We start from the raw sequence: 14,287 nt of genomic DNA, 5'->3' as shown, positions 1-14,287 counted from the left end.
TTTATAAAATAGTATGTTTTCTGTGGTTTATCAAAAGTCCTTAGTGTTGTTTATCTCTCTCTTTCTCCCCCCTCTCTATATTATCCTCTCCCTTTTCTCTGAAAAGATGAACAAGCGTACCTAAAAGGCTACACAGAAGAAGAAAAATGAAGACATAATTACCAAAATACAAATTAACAATAAAAACACAAACAGCCAAACACCTGCAAAATGACAACAATGAACAGACAATATTCAACACTAACTTTAAATATTATTAACCTCAATTTCCTAGTCAAAGATGGAAAACAGAATGGGACTTTACTGTTATTTTTTTAAATCTTGATCTTACGTTGGTTTTAATGCTTTTCTAACTTTCTACTTGGATGAGTTGTTTTAAGTATTTCAATAATGCATTTCTTTTCCTCACTTCTGTTTTGCCTCTCTACTTTTCTGTGTTAGCTGTAGTTTTTTTGTTTTTTGTTTTTTTTTAAAGCTGGCTTAGCAGTTCGTTGTTTTCATTTTTGTAATTATAATTAAAGATAAATTTTTACTATTTTAATTGTATCCTTCACAGTTAGTATATTGCTATCATTTCTAAATGTTTGTATATACTCTAATTTTCAACCTATTTGTGCAATCCTCCTGCTTCAGCCTCCTGAATGCTGGAAATATAGGTAATTGCCATTGTACCTATTACTTTCCTTATTTTTCAGGCATTTGCCTCATAACTTATCATGTTTTATGGATTATATTTTAATCACTATATTTAGAATTTTAAATGTATTTTAATGCCTCCTATAGCAGTTTCTTTTAGGTCCTTTAAAAAATTAAAAATACCAATTTGCATTGGTAGATTGTCCTTGGTTTTCATTTGTGTTCACAGATGAAAGTAGTAGACTTTCTTGGCTATTATAAGCTGCCTATCTCTAAATACTAAGTTTGACTGTTGTGAGTGTATTAGTTTTAAAGTATAGGCAGGAAAATGGACAACGATAGGGATGTTGGTGTGAGTTAGGAGGCTTTTCCTCAGAATGTGAACTAGGAGAAGGCAGGGAGGAAGCCCTTGGTTGGCAGAAGGACTCATCTCACAAGATGACTTTTAAAGTTTTTATTACAGATTTATTTCATTTTTAGATTTATTATAATTTTCCAGTAAGATTTAGAGAGCTGCTTTAAAAGCATGTCTTCAATTCCAGATACTCCCAGGGTGAGGGAGAAATAAAGAAACAAATTAAAGACTTCCTAGAATTCAATGAAAATGAGGGCACAACTTACCCAGACTTATGGGATACCAAGGAATACAAAGTGAATAAACTGTAATTAATAAAAAAATAAAAAAAGAAAACAGTGCTAAAACGATAGTTCATAGTACTAAGAGCCTTCATAAAGAAATTGGAGAGATCCAATATTAGCAATTTAACAGAACAGTGAAAGCTTTAGAAAATAAAAGAAGAAAACACAGCCAAGAGGAGTAGAAGGCAGGAAATAATCAAAACTCAGGGCTGAAATAAAAAAAATTAGAATCAAAGAGAACAATACAAAGAATCAGTGAAAATAAGAGTCGGTTCTTTGAAAAAAGTCAACAGAAAAACTAAAAGATACCCAGATTAACAAAATCAGAAATGAAAACAGATATTTTACTAGAATGAAATGAAACTAACTGTATATTTATTAGAGATACATTAAAATACTTTTGCTAATTATATCTCTGGAGTTTCTTCTAAGATTTACTATTTTATAACAGAGGAGTGTGATTTCTTCTATAATCTGAAAATTTGCGGGTGGGATTCCAGCATTGGAACGGCAGTGTAGTGAGACCAGCTTCCCTAGGTTTGACTCTTAGCTTTGGAAGTGCTGGCAGTAGACACATGACAAGTCTCTTTTAGCTCAATTTCTTTGTTGCAGATGTAATCATAATAATTTGAATCTTAAATTATGGTGAAGTTTAACGAGGTCACTGTTTTATTAGAGTTTCCTATGACAATATTTCATATCTAGTTATGATGAGATAGGTGTTTGTTAAGAAAGGGAAAGATAGCTGTTTATAGGAAAACAAATATTAATTTGATCCAAGTAATTAGTTATTTAAAATACTTACAATGCATTTGAATTATGTGAATGATCATGTATTTGTCTCTTCTTTTTAATTTTTGTAGCTTATCGTGAACCTCATTTTTATTACCAGTTCACAGCACGATACCATGCAGCTCCCTGCAATAGTATCTATAACATTTCTTTTGAGAAGAAACTTCTTCAGATTTTAAGTAAACTGGTTCTTGACCTTTCCTGTGAAATTTCCTTGGTTAAGTCTGAATGCCATCGTATTAAAATGCAAAGAGCTGGTTTGCAAAATGAATTATTCTTCACATTTTCAGGTAAATATACAAAATACTTTTTAAAAAAAGACAATTTGGGAACACAACCAATTGTTCAGAATATGAATGTTACCAATCTAAATGTATTCCTTCCTCTCTGGTTTGACTTAATACACCCTCCATATAAAATTCTGTTGATTCATACTGTTAGTGAAAAGTGTGCTATGGCGCTTTACTATAGAATGGAAGTTTGTATAAGGACTCATAGTGTTTAGTTACAGTGATTCAATTAGTGGAAGCATTTACTTGTAAGGTAGTTAGCATTGTAGAACTAACACCTCATCCCATTGAGAGTGTGTTGTCATTAATGGTGTGCAGAGGAGGCACATAATTAAAGGAACAAGCATCCATATATTTTATAGGATGTTCTTCTCTTTTGTTCTCTATTTCTCCTTTTTTTGTGTTGTCTAAAATTTTGGCAGTAGAGAAGCATGAAACTTCAAAGGCAAGAGCAAGGTAAGTTCTCTAATCTGTAATTCTTGATTTTTCTCTTCTCCAGGAAAATTTCAACATTTTTCACCAACCTCAAGACAAATGATCAACTTAAGCTTTTCTCTAGCCTGCCAAGGACAGAGTTTAGTGTACAGAGGTTTTGTGAATCTTTATCTTCTGGTTGTTTTAATAGATGGACAAGCCCTAAGAAAAAATTTATTAGGATCTATCATAAGAAGGAGATGATGTCCAGTGTAAATGTTGCAGTTGTGAACCTGCTTTGTGCTTCTTTAAGTGACTAACATTTTTGAGCAGTTTTTTAATGTGTTAAATGGTCATTCATTTATCTTTTTGGAAAATTGTGGTGATTTCTGTGTTTTTTAAATTCTTTTTTCTTTTTATTTTTTTATATTAATTACAGTTTATTTACTTTGTATCCCAGCTGTAGCCCCTTTCCTCATTCCCTCCCAATCGCACTCTCCTTCCCTCATCTCCTCCCATGTCCCTCTCCAAGTCCACTGATAGGGGAGGTCCTTCTCCCCTTCCATCAGACCCTAGCCTATCAGGTCTCATCAGGACTGGCTGCATTGTCTTCCTCTGTGGCCTGGTAAGGCTGCTTCCCCCTCAGGGGGAGGTGTTCAAAGAGCCACCAACTGAGTTCATGTCAGAGACAGTCCCTGTTCCCCTTACTAGGGAACCCACTTGGAGACTGAGTGCCATGGGCTACATCTGTGCAGTGGTTTTAGGTTATCTCCATGCATGACCGTTGGTTGGGGTATCATTCTAAGAAAGACCCCTGAGCCCAGGTTTTTTGGTTCTGTTGCTCTCCTTGTGGAGCTCCTGTCCCCTCCAGGTCTTTCTATCTCTCCCTTCTTTCATAAGATTGTCTGCACTTTGCCCAAAGTTTGGTTATGAGTCTCAGCATCTGCTCTGATACACTGCTGTGTAGAGTCTTGCACAGGCTGTCTGTGGTAAGCTCCTGTCCTGTTTCCTGTTTTTATTTTTGTTGTTGTTGTTGCTTTTTGTTTTTTTGTTTTTCATTTTGTGTTCTATTTATTTGTACTTGATGACTGGTCCCAATTACCATGAAGATTTTGTTGTGAATTAAAAGGAAGGAGAAGAAAAAAAACCAAAAAACAAAACAAAACAAAACAAAAAAACCTAAACATTCTGCTAGATGCTCAATTGTGAGCAGTTTCTGTTTTTTGGCCTCATTGTATTTTTTATAGCTTCCACTATAACAGACATCCTCATTTCATATACTTTCATGCTACTTTAAATAATTCTTTACATAGGTGGTTTTTTTTTTAACAAGTAGAAAGCTAAAAAATATGTTTGAAGTCCTTAATTTTTAATTTTTTTGTATATATAAAATACTTTTAAAATCTTTGTTTAATTTTTATTAAGTAGTTTATTCACTTGTATTCCAGCTGTAGCCTCTCCCCCATCTCTTCCCCATCCCATCTTCCCTCTTCTTCTCCAATGCCCCTCCCACAGTCCAGTGATAGGGGAGATCCTCCTCCCCTTCCATCTGACCCTAGTCTATCAGGTCTCATCAGGACTGGCTTCTTTGTCTTCCTCTGTGGACTGGTAAGGCTGCTCCCCTCTCAGGTGGAGGTGATCAAAGAGCCAGCCCATGAATTCATGTCAGAGATGATCCCTGTTCCTATTATTGGGAAACCCTCTTGGACACTGAGCTGCCATGGGCTACTTCTGTGCAGGGGTTCTAAGTTATCTCCATGTATGGTCTTTGTTTTTACTAGTCTCAGAAAAGACCCCTGTGCCCAAATTTTTTGGTTCTGTTGCTCTCCTGGGTGAGGTATCCTAGAAGCAGAAAGACACACATGATATATACTCACTTATAAGTGGATAATAGACGTATAACATAGGATAATCATACTAAAATCTGTACACCTAAGGAAGCTAATCAAGAAGGAGGACCCTGGGTAAGATGCTCAATCTTCTTTCAGAAAGGCAAATGAGATGGACATCAGAAGAGGGAGAAAAGAGGGAACAGGACAGAAGCCTAACACAGAGGGCCTCTGAAAGACTCTGCCCAGCAGGTTATCAAAACATGTGCTGAGGATCTATAACCAAACTTTGGTCAGAGTGCAGGGAATCTTTTTATTTTTTTTTATTTTTTTATGAAAGAAGGGGGAGATAGAAAGACCTAGAGGGGACAGTAGCTCCACAAAGAGATTAACGGAGCCAAAAAATCTGGGCACAGAAGACTTTATACCTATCTGTAGATGGTTTCATTCTATTGATAGTATTCTGTGCTTTACAGAAGCTATAAACTTTCCTCTGAGCACGCTTTCATTGTGTTCCATAAGTTTAGGTATATTGAGCCTTCATTTTCATTGAATTCTATCAAATTTTTAATTTCTTTTTTTATTTCATCCCTCACCCAGTGGTCATTGAGTACAGAATTGTTCAATTTCCACGAGTTTGTAGGCCTTTTGCTGTTTCTGTTGATGTTGTGTTCTAGCTTTAACCCAAGGTGTTCTGATAAGATGCACAGGATTATTTCAATCTTCGTGTATCTGTTGAGGTTTGCTTTGTGACTGAGTATACAGTCAATTTTGGAGAAGGTTCTGTGAGGTGCAGAGAAGAATGTATATTCTTTTGTGTTTAGATGAAGTGTTTTGTAGATATTTGTTAGGACCATTATATCCATGGTGTCTGTTTGTTTGATTTTTTTGTTCGTTGAATTTCTGTCTTGATGATCTGTCCATTGGTGAGAGTGAGGTATTGAAGTCTCCCACTATTTTTTTTTTTTTTGGCATTAAATTATTTATTTATTTATTTTTAATTTTTTTATTAATTTTTCATCAATTATACTTTCCTCATTCTGCATCCCCCCATAAGCCCCTCCATCCTCCCCTCCCAAGCCCACCCTCCCTCCTCCATCTGCATGCATGCCACTCTCCAAGTCCACTGATAGGGGAGGTTCTCCTCTCTTTTCTGAACTTAGTCTATCAGTTCACATCAAAAGGGGCTGCGTTGTCCTCTACTATGGCCTGGTAAGGCTGCTCCCCACCAGGGGGAGGTGATCAAAGAGCAGGCCAATCAGATTATGTCAGAGGCAGTCCCTCTTCACATTACTATTTAACCCAATTGGACTCTGAACTGCCCTGGGCTACAACTATGCAGGGGTTCTGGGTTATCTCTATGAATAGTCCTTGGTTGGAGTATGAGTCTCTGGGAAGTTCCCTGTGTTCAAATTTTCTTGTTCTGTTGCTCTCCTTGTGGAGACCCTGTCCTCTCCAGCTCTTACTATTTCCAAGTTCTTACATAAAATTCCATTCACTCTGCCCAACAGTTGCCCATCAGGCTCAGCATCTGCTTTGATAGTCTGTAGGGCAGAGGCTTTCAGAGGCTCTCTGTGGTAGGTTCCTAGGTTGTTTCCTGGTTTCTTCTTCTTCTGATGTCCATCCTCTTTGCCTTTCCGGATGGGGATTGGACATTTTAGTTAGGGTCCTCTCTCTTGCTTAGTTTCTTCAGATGCACAGGTTTTAGAGGGTTTGCCCTATGTTGTATGTCTATATGAGTGAGTATATACCATGTGTGTCTTTTTGCTTCTGGGACAACTCACTCAGGATGATCCTTTCCAGGTCCCACCATTTACCTGCAAATTTCATGATTTCCTTATTTTTCATTGCTGAGTAATATTCCATTGTGTAGATGTACCACAATTTCTGCATCCATTCTTCAGTTGAGGGGCATCTGGGTTGTTTCCAGCTTCTGGCTATTACAAATAAAGCTGCTACAAACATGGTTGAGCAAATGTCCTTTTTGTGTACTTGAGCCTCTTTTGGATATATGCCCAGGAGTAGTATGGCTGGATCTTGGGGAAGCGCTATTCCTAGTTGTCTGAGAAAGCGCCAGATTGATTTCCAGAGTGGTTGTGCAAGTTTACATTCCCACCAGCAGTGGAGAAGGGTTCCCCTTTCTCCACAACCTCTCCAGCATGTGTTGTCACTTGAGTTTTTGATCTTGGCCATTCTCATGGGTGTAAGGTAAAATCTCAGGGTTGTTTTGATTTGCATTTCCCTAATGGCTAGTGAGGTTAAACATTTCTTTAAGTGTTTCTCTGCCATTCGGTATTCCTCTACAGAGAATTCTCTGTTTAGCTCTGTTCCCCATTTTTTAAGTGAATTACTTGGTTTGCTGCTTTTCAGCTTCTTTAGTTCTTTATATATACTGGATATGAGACCTCTATCAGATAAAGGGTAGGTGAAGATTTTTCCCAATCTGTAGGCGGTCGCTTTGTTTTGATGACAGTGTCCTTTGCTTTGCAGAAGCTTTTCAGTTTCATGAGGTCCCTTTTATTGATTGTTGCTCTTAGAGCCTGTGCTGTTGGTGTTCTGTTCAGGAAGTTTTCTCCTGTACCAATGAGTTCTAGGTATTTCCCACTATTTTTTCAAGCCAATTTAATGTGTCTGGTTTTATGTTGAGGTCTTTGATCCACTTGGACTTCAGTTTTGTGCAGGGTGACGAGTATGGATCTATTTTCATTTTTCTACATGTAGACATCCGGTTGGACCAGCACCATTTGTTGAAGATGCTATCTTTTTTCCATTGAATGGTTTTGGCGTCTTTGTCAAAGATCAGGTGTCCATAAGTGTGTGGGTTTATTTCTGGGTCCTCTGTTCGGTTCCATTGATCCACCATTCCAGTACCATGCAGTTTTTAAAACTGTTGCTCTATAATACAACTTAAGATCAGGGATGGAGATACCTCCAGAAGATCTTTTATTGTAGAGGATTGTTTTAGCAGTTCTGGGTTCCTTGTTATTCCATATGAAGTTGAGAATTTTTCTTTCCAGGTCTGTAAAGAATTGTGTTGGTAATTTGATGGGAATTGCATTGAATCTGTAGATTGCTTTTGGTAAGATGGCCATTTTTACTATGTTAATCTTGCCAAGCCATGAGCATGGGAGATCTTTCCATCTTCTCATATCTTCTTCTAGTTCTTTCTTCAGAGATTTGAAATTTTTTTTCATACAACTCTCTGACTTCCTTGGTTAGGGTTACTCCGAGGTATCTTATGTCATTTGTGGCTATTGTGAAGGGTGTTGTTTCCCTAATTTCTTTCTCAGCCCTTTTGTCTTTTGTATACAGGAGGGCTACTGATTTTTTTGAGTTAATTTTGTATTCGGCCACTTTGCTGAAGGTGTTTATGAGCTGTAGGAGTTCCCTGGTAGAGTTTTGGGGGTCACTCACGTATACTATCATATCATCTTCAAATAGTGATAATTTGACTTCTTCCTTTCCAATTTGTATCCCCTTAATCTCCTTCAACTGTCTTATTGCTCTAGCAAGGACTTCCAGCACTATGTTGAAGAGATATGGAGAGAGTGGGCAGCCTTGTCTTGTCCCTGATTTTAGTGGGATTGCTTTAAGTTTCTCTCCATTCAGTTTGATGTTGGCTATAGGCTTGCTGTATATCGCCTTTACTATGTTTAGATATGTGCCTTGTATCCCTGATCTCTCCAATACTTTAAACATGAATGGATGTTGGATTTTGCCAGATGTTTTTCAGCATCTAGGGAGATTATCATGTGGTTTTTTTCTTTCAGTTTGTTAATATGGTAGATCACATTGATGGATTTCCATATATTGAACCACCCCTGCATACCTGGGATGAAGCCTACTTGGTCATGGTGGATGATATCTTTGATGTGTTCTTGGATTCGGTTTGCAAGTATTTTATTAAGTATTTTTGCATCAATGTTCATAAGGGAGATTGGCCGGAAATTCTCTTTCTTTGTTGAGTCTTTGTGAGGTTTAGGTACCAAGGTGACTGTGGCTTCATAGAATGAGTTTGGTAATGTTCCTTCTGTTTCTATTTTGTGGAATAGTTTGAAGAGAATTGGTGTTAGCTCTTCTTTGAAGGTCTGGTAGAATTCTGTGCCGAAGCCATCTGGTCCTGGGCTTTTTATGGATGGGAGACTTTTGATGACCGCTTCTATTTCTTTGGGGGATATAGGACTATTTAGTTGATTTACCTGGTCCTGATTCAGCTTTGGTAAGTCAAATCGATCAAGAAAATTGTCCATTTCATTTAGATTTTCAAATTTTGTGGCATATAGACTTTTGAAGTAAGTCCTAATGATTGTTTGGATTTCCTCAGTGTCTGTAGTTATATCCCCCTTTTCATTTCTGAGTTTGTTGATTTGGGTGGTGTGTCTCTGCCTTTATTTAGCTTGGCTAAGGGTTTGTCGATCTTGTTGATTTTCTCAAAGAACCAGCTCTTGGTTTCATTGATTCTTTGAATTGTTTTATTTGTTTCCAATTGATTGATTTCTGCCCTGAGTTTGATTATTTTCCAGCCGTCTACTCCTTCTTGGTGTGTTTGCTTCTTGTTTTTCTAGGGTTTTTAAGTGAGCCATTAAGGTGCTTGAATGAGCTATCTCGAATTTCTTCTTGAAGCCACTTAGTACTATGAACTTTCCTCTTAGCACTGCTTTCATTGTGTCCCACAAGTTTGGGTATGTTGTGTCTTCATTTTCATTGATTTCTATAAAGACTTTAATTTCTTTCTTTATTTCTTCCCTGACCCAGCTGTCTTTTAGTAACAAGTTGTTCAGTTTCCATGTGTGTGTAGGCTTTTTGCTATTTCTGTTATTGGTGAGGTCCAGCTTTATTCCATGGTGATCAGACAAGATACAGGGGATTATTTCAATCTTCTTGTATCTGTTGAGGCTTGCTTTATGACCCACTATATGGTCTATTTTGGAGAAGGTTCCTTGAGGTGCTGAGAATAAGGTAAATTCTTTTGTGTTTGGGTGTAAAGTTCTGTAAATGTCTGTTAGGTCCATTTGATTCATGACCTCTGTCAGAGACATTGTTTCTTTGTTTAATTTCTGTTTTGTTGACCTGTCCTTTGTTGAGAGTGGGGTGTTGAAGTCTCCCACTATTAATGTGTGGGGATCTATATGTGCTTTAAATTTTATCAATGTGTCTTTAACAAATGTGGGTGCTCTTGTATTTGGGGCATAGATGTTCAGGATTGTGATGTCTTCCTGGTGGAATTTTTCCTTGATGAGTATGAAGTGTCCTTCCCCATCTCTTTTAATTAATTTTGGTTGAAAGTCTATTTTATCAGATATTAGAATGGCTACTCCTGCTTGCTTCTTGGGTCCGTTTGCTTGGAAAGTCGTCTTCCAACCCTTTACCCTCAGGTAATGTCTATCTTTGTGTCTTAGGTGTGTTTCTTGTATGCAACAGATTGCTGGGTTTAGTTTACGTATCCATTCTGTTAATCTGTGTCTTTTTATTGGAGAGTTGAGTCCATTGATGTTGAGAGAGATTAATGACCAGTGGCTGTTAGATCCCTTGATTTTAATGATGGCTGTGGTCATCAGGTTGTGTGCTTGGTTGCTTTTTGTTTTACTGAAGTGAGGTTATTTATTTCCTGTGTTTTCTTGAATGTAGCTAGTTTTCCTAGGTTGTATTTTCCCTTCTAGTGTCTTTTGTAATGCTGGATTTGTTTGTAGTTATTGTTGAAATTTGTTTTTGTCATTGAATATCTTGTTTTCTCCATCTATGAGGACTGAGAGTTTTGCGGGGTATAGTAGCCTGGGCTGACATCTGTGTTCTCTTAGGGTCTGCATGCTATCTGTCCAGGCCCTTCTGGCTTTCATAGTCTCTGTTGAAAAGTCAGGTGTGATTCTAATGGGTTTGCCATTATATGTTACTTGGCCTTTTTCCCTTGCAGCTTTTAGTATTTTTTCTTTGTTTTGTATATTTACTGTTTTGATTATTATGGGGCGGGAGGATTTTCTTTTCTGGTCAAATTTGTTGGGTGTTCTGTAGGCCTCATGTATTTTAATTGGCCTCTCCTTTAGCTTGGGGAAATTTTCTTCAATGATTTTGTTGAAAATATTTTCTGGGCCTTGGAGAAGGGAGTCTTCTTTTTCCTCTATACCTATTATTCTTAGGTTTTGTCTTTTCATATTGTGTTGGATTTCTTGGACGGTCTGTGTCAGGAGTTTTTTGGATTTAACATTTTCTTTGACAGATACATCGATTTCTTCCATTGTATCTTCTACACCTGAGATTCTTTCTTCCATCTCTTGTAGTCTGTTGGTTATGCTTACCTCTGTAGTTCCTGTTTTCTTCCCTAGATTCTTCCTTTCCATTAATTCCTCCATTTGTGTTTTCTTTAATTTTTCCAATTCTATCTTCAGGTCTTGAGTTGTTTTGTTTACTTCCTTCACCCGTCTGATTGTACTTTCCTGTTTTTCTTTTAGTTCCTTTAACCTTGTTTCTTTTATTTCATTCAGTGCTTTAAGCATTTCCTTTCTAAAGGCCATAAACTGTTTGGCTGCAGCTTCCTCTATTTCTTTATCGATGGCAATATTCTGTTTGAGTTTATCTTCCTCTATGTCTTTATGTATCTTATTTGTTTCCTCTGTTATCATCTTCATGAGCATAATTGTTAGGTCATCTTCTTGGATTTCAGTTATGCTGGGGTGTCCAGGGCTACTTGCCCCTGGGTAACTGGGTTCTGGAGATGCCATATTGCTCTGTCTTTTGTTGCTTGAGCTTTTACGCTGGCCTCTACCCATTGTGTTATCTTAGGTGTTTGGAGTTATTTTCTGGTGGTTCCTGGGGATCCTGTGGTGGAGAGAATCCCCTTTGCAGAAAGCTGGTTTTTCCTGAAGGATGTCTTCTCAGCTTTTTGGGTATAGTCCCTGGATGGCTGGTGTTTTTTCAGGAGTTGCTCACCACAGGGATATAGAACTGAGTGGTAACTGTGTTACCACTAACTTTGTTAGTCGAGAGGGTTCTCCTCTCACCCAGGGAAGTCCTGAGGGCAGCTGCCCTGTTTCTGGGTTTCTTGTTGTAAATTTAATGATCTGCTGTGACCCAGTTGGACATCAGCAACTGTTTGTGCCTGTGTCTGGAGCACAGCTGAGTGATGGCACCTCAGCCCCACTGGTCTGCTAGACTTTTTCTAGGGAAGGATTGGGTGATTTAGGTCAGTATAGTTTCCTTCCTTCCCTGTGGATTCTCTGGAGACACAGACTCCCAGTGTCTTTTTTTGCCCTGCTTCACACTCCTCAGTGTCCGCCAGCTGGCTAGCCACAGAAACTGCCTGTGCCTGGAGCACAGCTGAGTGATGGCGGCTCAGTCTCTGCCAGCTGTCTGGTGCGCAGAAACTGCCTGTGTCTGCCTTTGCTGCCTTTGGGAGCCTGGGTGCCTCCCTAAGCTGGGTAATTTTCCAGGGACCTTTTCAGGCTGGGGGTGTCGGCTGAGTGCTCTGAGATCAGACCAGCTGTTTCCCTCCATGTGTGTTTGCACTGGACAGTGAAACTCATTCGCTTGTGCCCTGGTGCCCACAGTTCTATCTCAGGCAGCGAATCAGGCATGCAGGCAGGCAGGGCTCTATGCCAGAGCCTTGGTCCCCGGCTCTGACTCCGGGCTGGCTCCTGGGGTGCCTGTGGAACCCGAGTCTTTTCCCGGGGATGTCTGGGTGACCTAAGGCCAGTCCCAATCGTTTCCTGTACCCTGGGGTTATCTCTCGACTGAAAATTCCAGTCTCTGATAGTGTGGTGCTCATGGTTCAGTCTGGGACCTTGACCAGAGACACTGGCTTGTGGCTCTGGGCTGGGGCTGGGGCTGGGGCTGGGGCTGGCGGTCGTGAGCCAAGAGTCCCAGGATCTCTCCCGAGGTTTAGCCAGGTGAGTTAAAAGCTGATTGAATCCCCCACCGTGGGGTATCCTGTCACCTGGGAAACACAATGACTGTATTTTATGGCCGCGAGTTCTGATTACTGGTCATTGTGCTGATCCTGCTGCTGCTGCTCAGAATGAGAGTCCTCCTGGCGCCGCCATCTTGCCCTCCCCGAAGTCTCCCACTATTAATGTGTGGGGTTTGATGTGTTATTTATAGATGTTCAGGATTGTCCTATTGGTGGATTTTTCCTTTTACAAGAATTAAGTGTCCTTCCCCACCTCTTTTGATTATTTTGGTTAAAAGTCTTTATTAGATACTTTAAATATCTAATATTTAATAGCTACTCCTGCTTGCTCTTGGGACTGTTTCCTTGGAAAACCCCTTTCCAGCCCTTTGCTCTATCTTTATTGCTGAGGTGTGTTTCTTATATGCAATAGAATGTTTTCACATTCATTCTGTTAGCATGTGTCTTTTTATTGGGGAGTTGAGGCCATTGATATTGAGAGAGATTTGCAACCAGTGATTGTTAACTCCTGATATTTTGATGTTGGTGGTGAGAGAGAGAGAACGCCTATTTTCTTTTGGTTTTACTGATATGGAGTTATTTATTTCCTGTATTTCCCTGGGTTTAAGTTAGCTTCTTTAGGTTATAGCTTTTCTTCTAGTATCTTCAGTAGGGCTGGATTTGTGGTTACGTACTGTTTAAATTTGTTTTTGTTGTGAAATAGCTTTTTTTCTTCCTTTATGGTGATTTTAAGTTTTGCTTGGTATAGTAGTCAGGGCTGGCATCTGTGGTCTCTTAGTGTCTGTAAGATATCTGCCTTGGCCCTTCTGTATTTTAGAGTTTCTGGTGAGAAGTCAGGTGTAATGCTAATAGGTCTGCCTTTATATGTGACTTGCCATTTTCCCTTGCAGCTTTTGATACTCATTTTTTTTTTTTGTTCTACACATTTAGTACATTAGTGTTTTGATTATTATATGGCAGGAAGATTTTTTTTTCCTGATCCAATCTATTTGGTGTTCTGTATGCTTAAGGGCATTTCTTTCTTGAGGTTGGGGAAGTTTTCTTCTATGGTTTTGTTGAAAATATTTTCTGGGCCTTGGAGTTGGGAGTCTCTCCTTGTTCTATTCCTATTATTCATAGGTTTTGGTATTTTCATAGTGTCCCAGATTTCTTGGATGTTTTGTGTCAGGAACTTTTTAGATTTAACATTTTCTTTAACTGATGTGTTGGTTTTTTTCAATCATATTTTCTATATTTTCTCTTCCATCTCTTGTATTCTGTTGGTGATGCTTGTGTATGTAGTTCTTGTTCTCTTCCCTAGGTTTTTCATCTCCAGGATTTCCTCAGATTGTGTTTTCTTTATTGCTTCTATTCCCATTTTAAGTATTGAATAGTTTTGTTCACTTTCTTCTCCTGTTTGATTATATTTTCCTGTATTATTTTAAGGGATTTGTTCAGTTCCTTCACCTGTTTGATTGTATTTTCCTGTATTTCTTTGAGGGATTTATTTTCCTCTTTTAAGGTGTTTATTATTTTCATAACCTCAGATTTATGATTTGTTCCTTGCACTTCAAGTGTGATAGCATCTCCAGGGCTTGCTGTAGTAGAATAGTTGGTTCCCGGTGGTATCATATGACCCTGGGTTTTGTTGCTTGTGTTCTTATGCTAGAGTCTAGGCATCTTTTTGTTCCTGGTGTTAGCAGGCCTGGTGGTCCCTGACTGCTAGGCAGTTTGGGAATAGGCAGAGAGGGCTCAAAATTAAAGTTCTTTGGAAACCCCACAGCCTCCTTGGATGGGGGATCATGTAT

At 38.8% G+C, this 14,287-nt stretch overlaps 1 protein-coding gene across 1 annotated transcript in view; it reads left to right on the top strand.

Moving 5' to 3' along the window:
* Positions 1-14,287, top strand: part of Zpbp (zona pellucida binding protein) — a 180,770-nt gene that overhangs the window by 59,516 nt on the left and 106,967 nt on the right. Inside the window, exon 5 of the mRNA XM_060365665.1 lies at positions 2,139-2,357. Within this exon, the coding sequence (XP_060221648.1) occupies positions 2,139-2,357 (219 nt within the window). The remainder of the gene's footprint in view (positions 1-2,138; positions 2,358-14,287) is intronic.

Source organism: Meriones unguiculatus, chromosome 12, assembly GCF_030254825.1.
Source record: "Meriones unguiculatus strain TT.TT164.6M chromosome 12, Bangor_MerUng_6.1, whole genome shotgun sequence".
NCBI classification, from domain to species: domain Eukaryota; kingdom Metazoa; phylum Chordata; class Mammalia; order Rodentia; family Muridae; genus Meriones; species Meriones unguiculatus.
The sequence above is the reverse complement of the archived record's forward strand: the minus strand, read 5'-3'. Positions and strand labels throughout refer to the sequence as shown.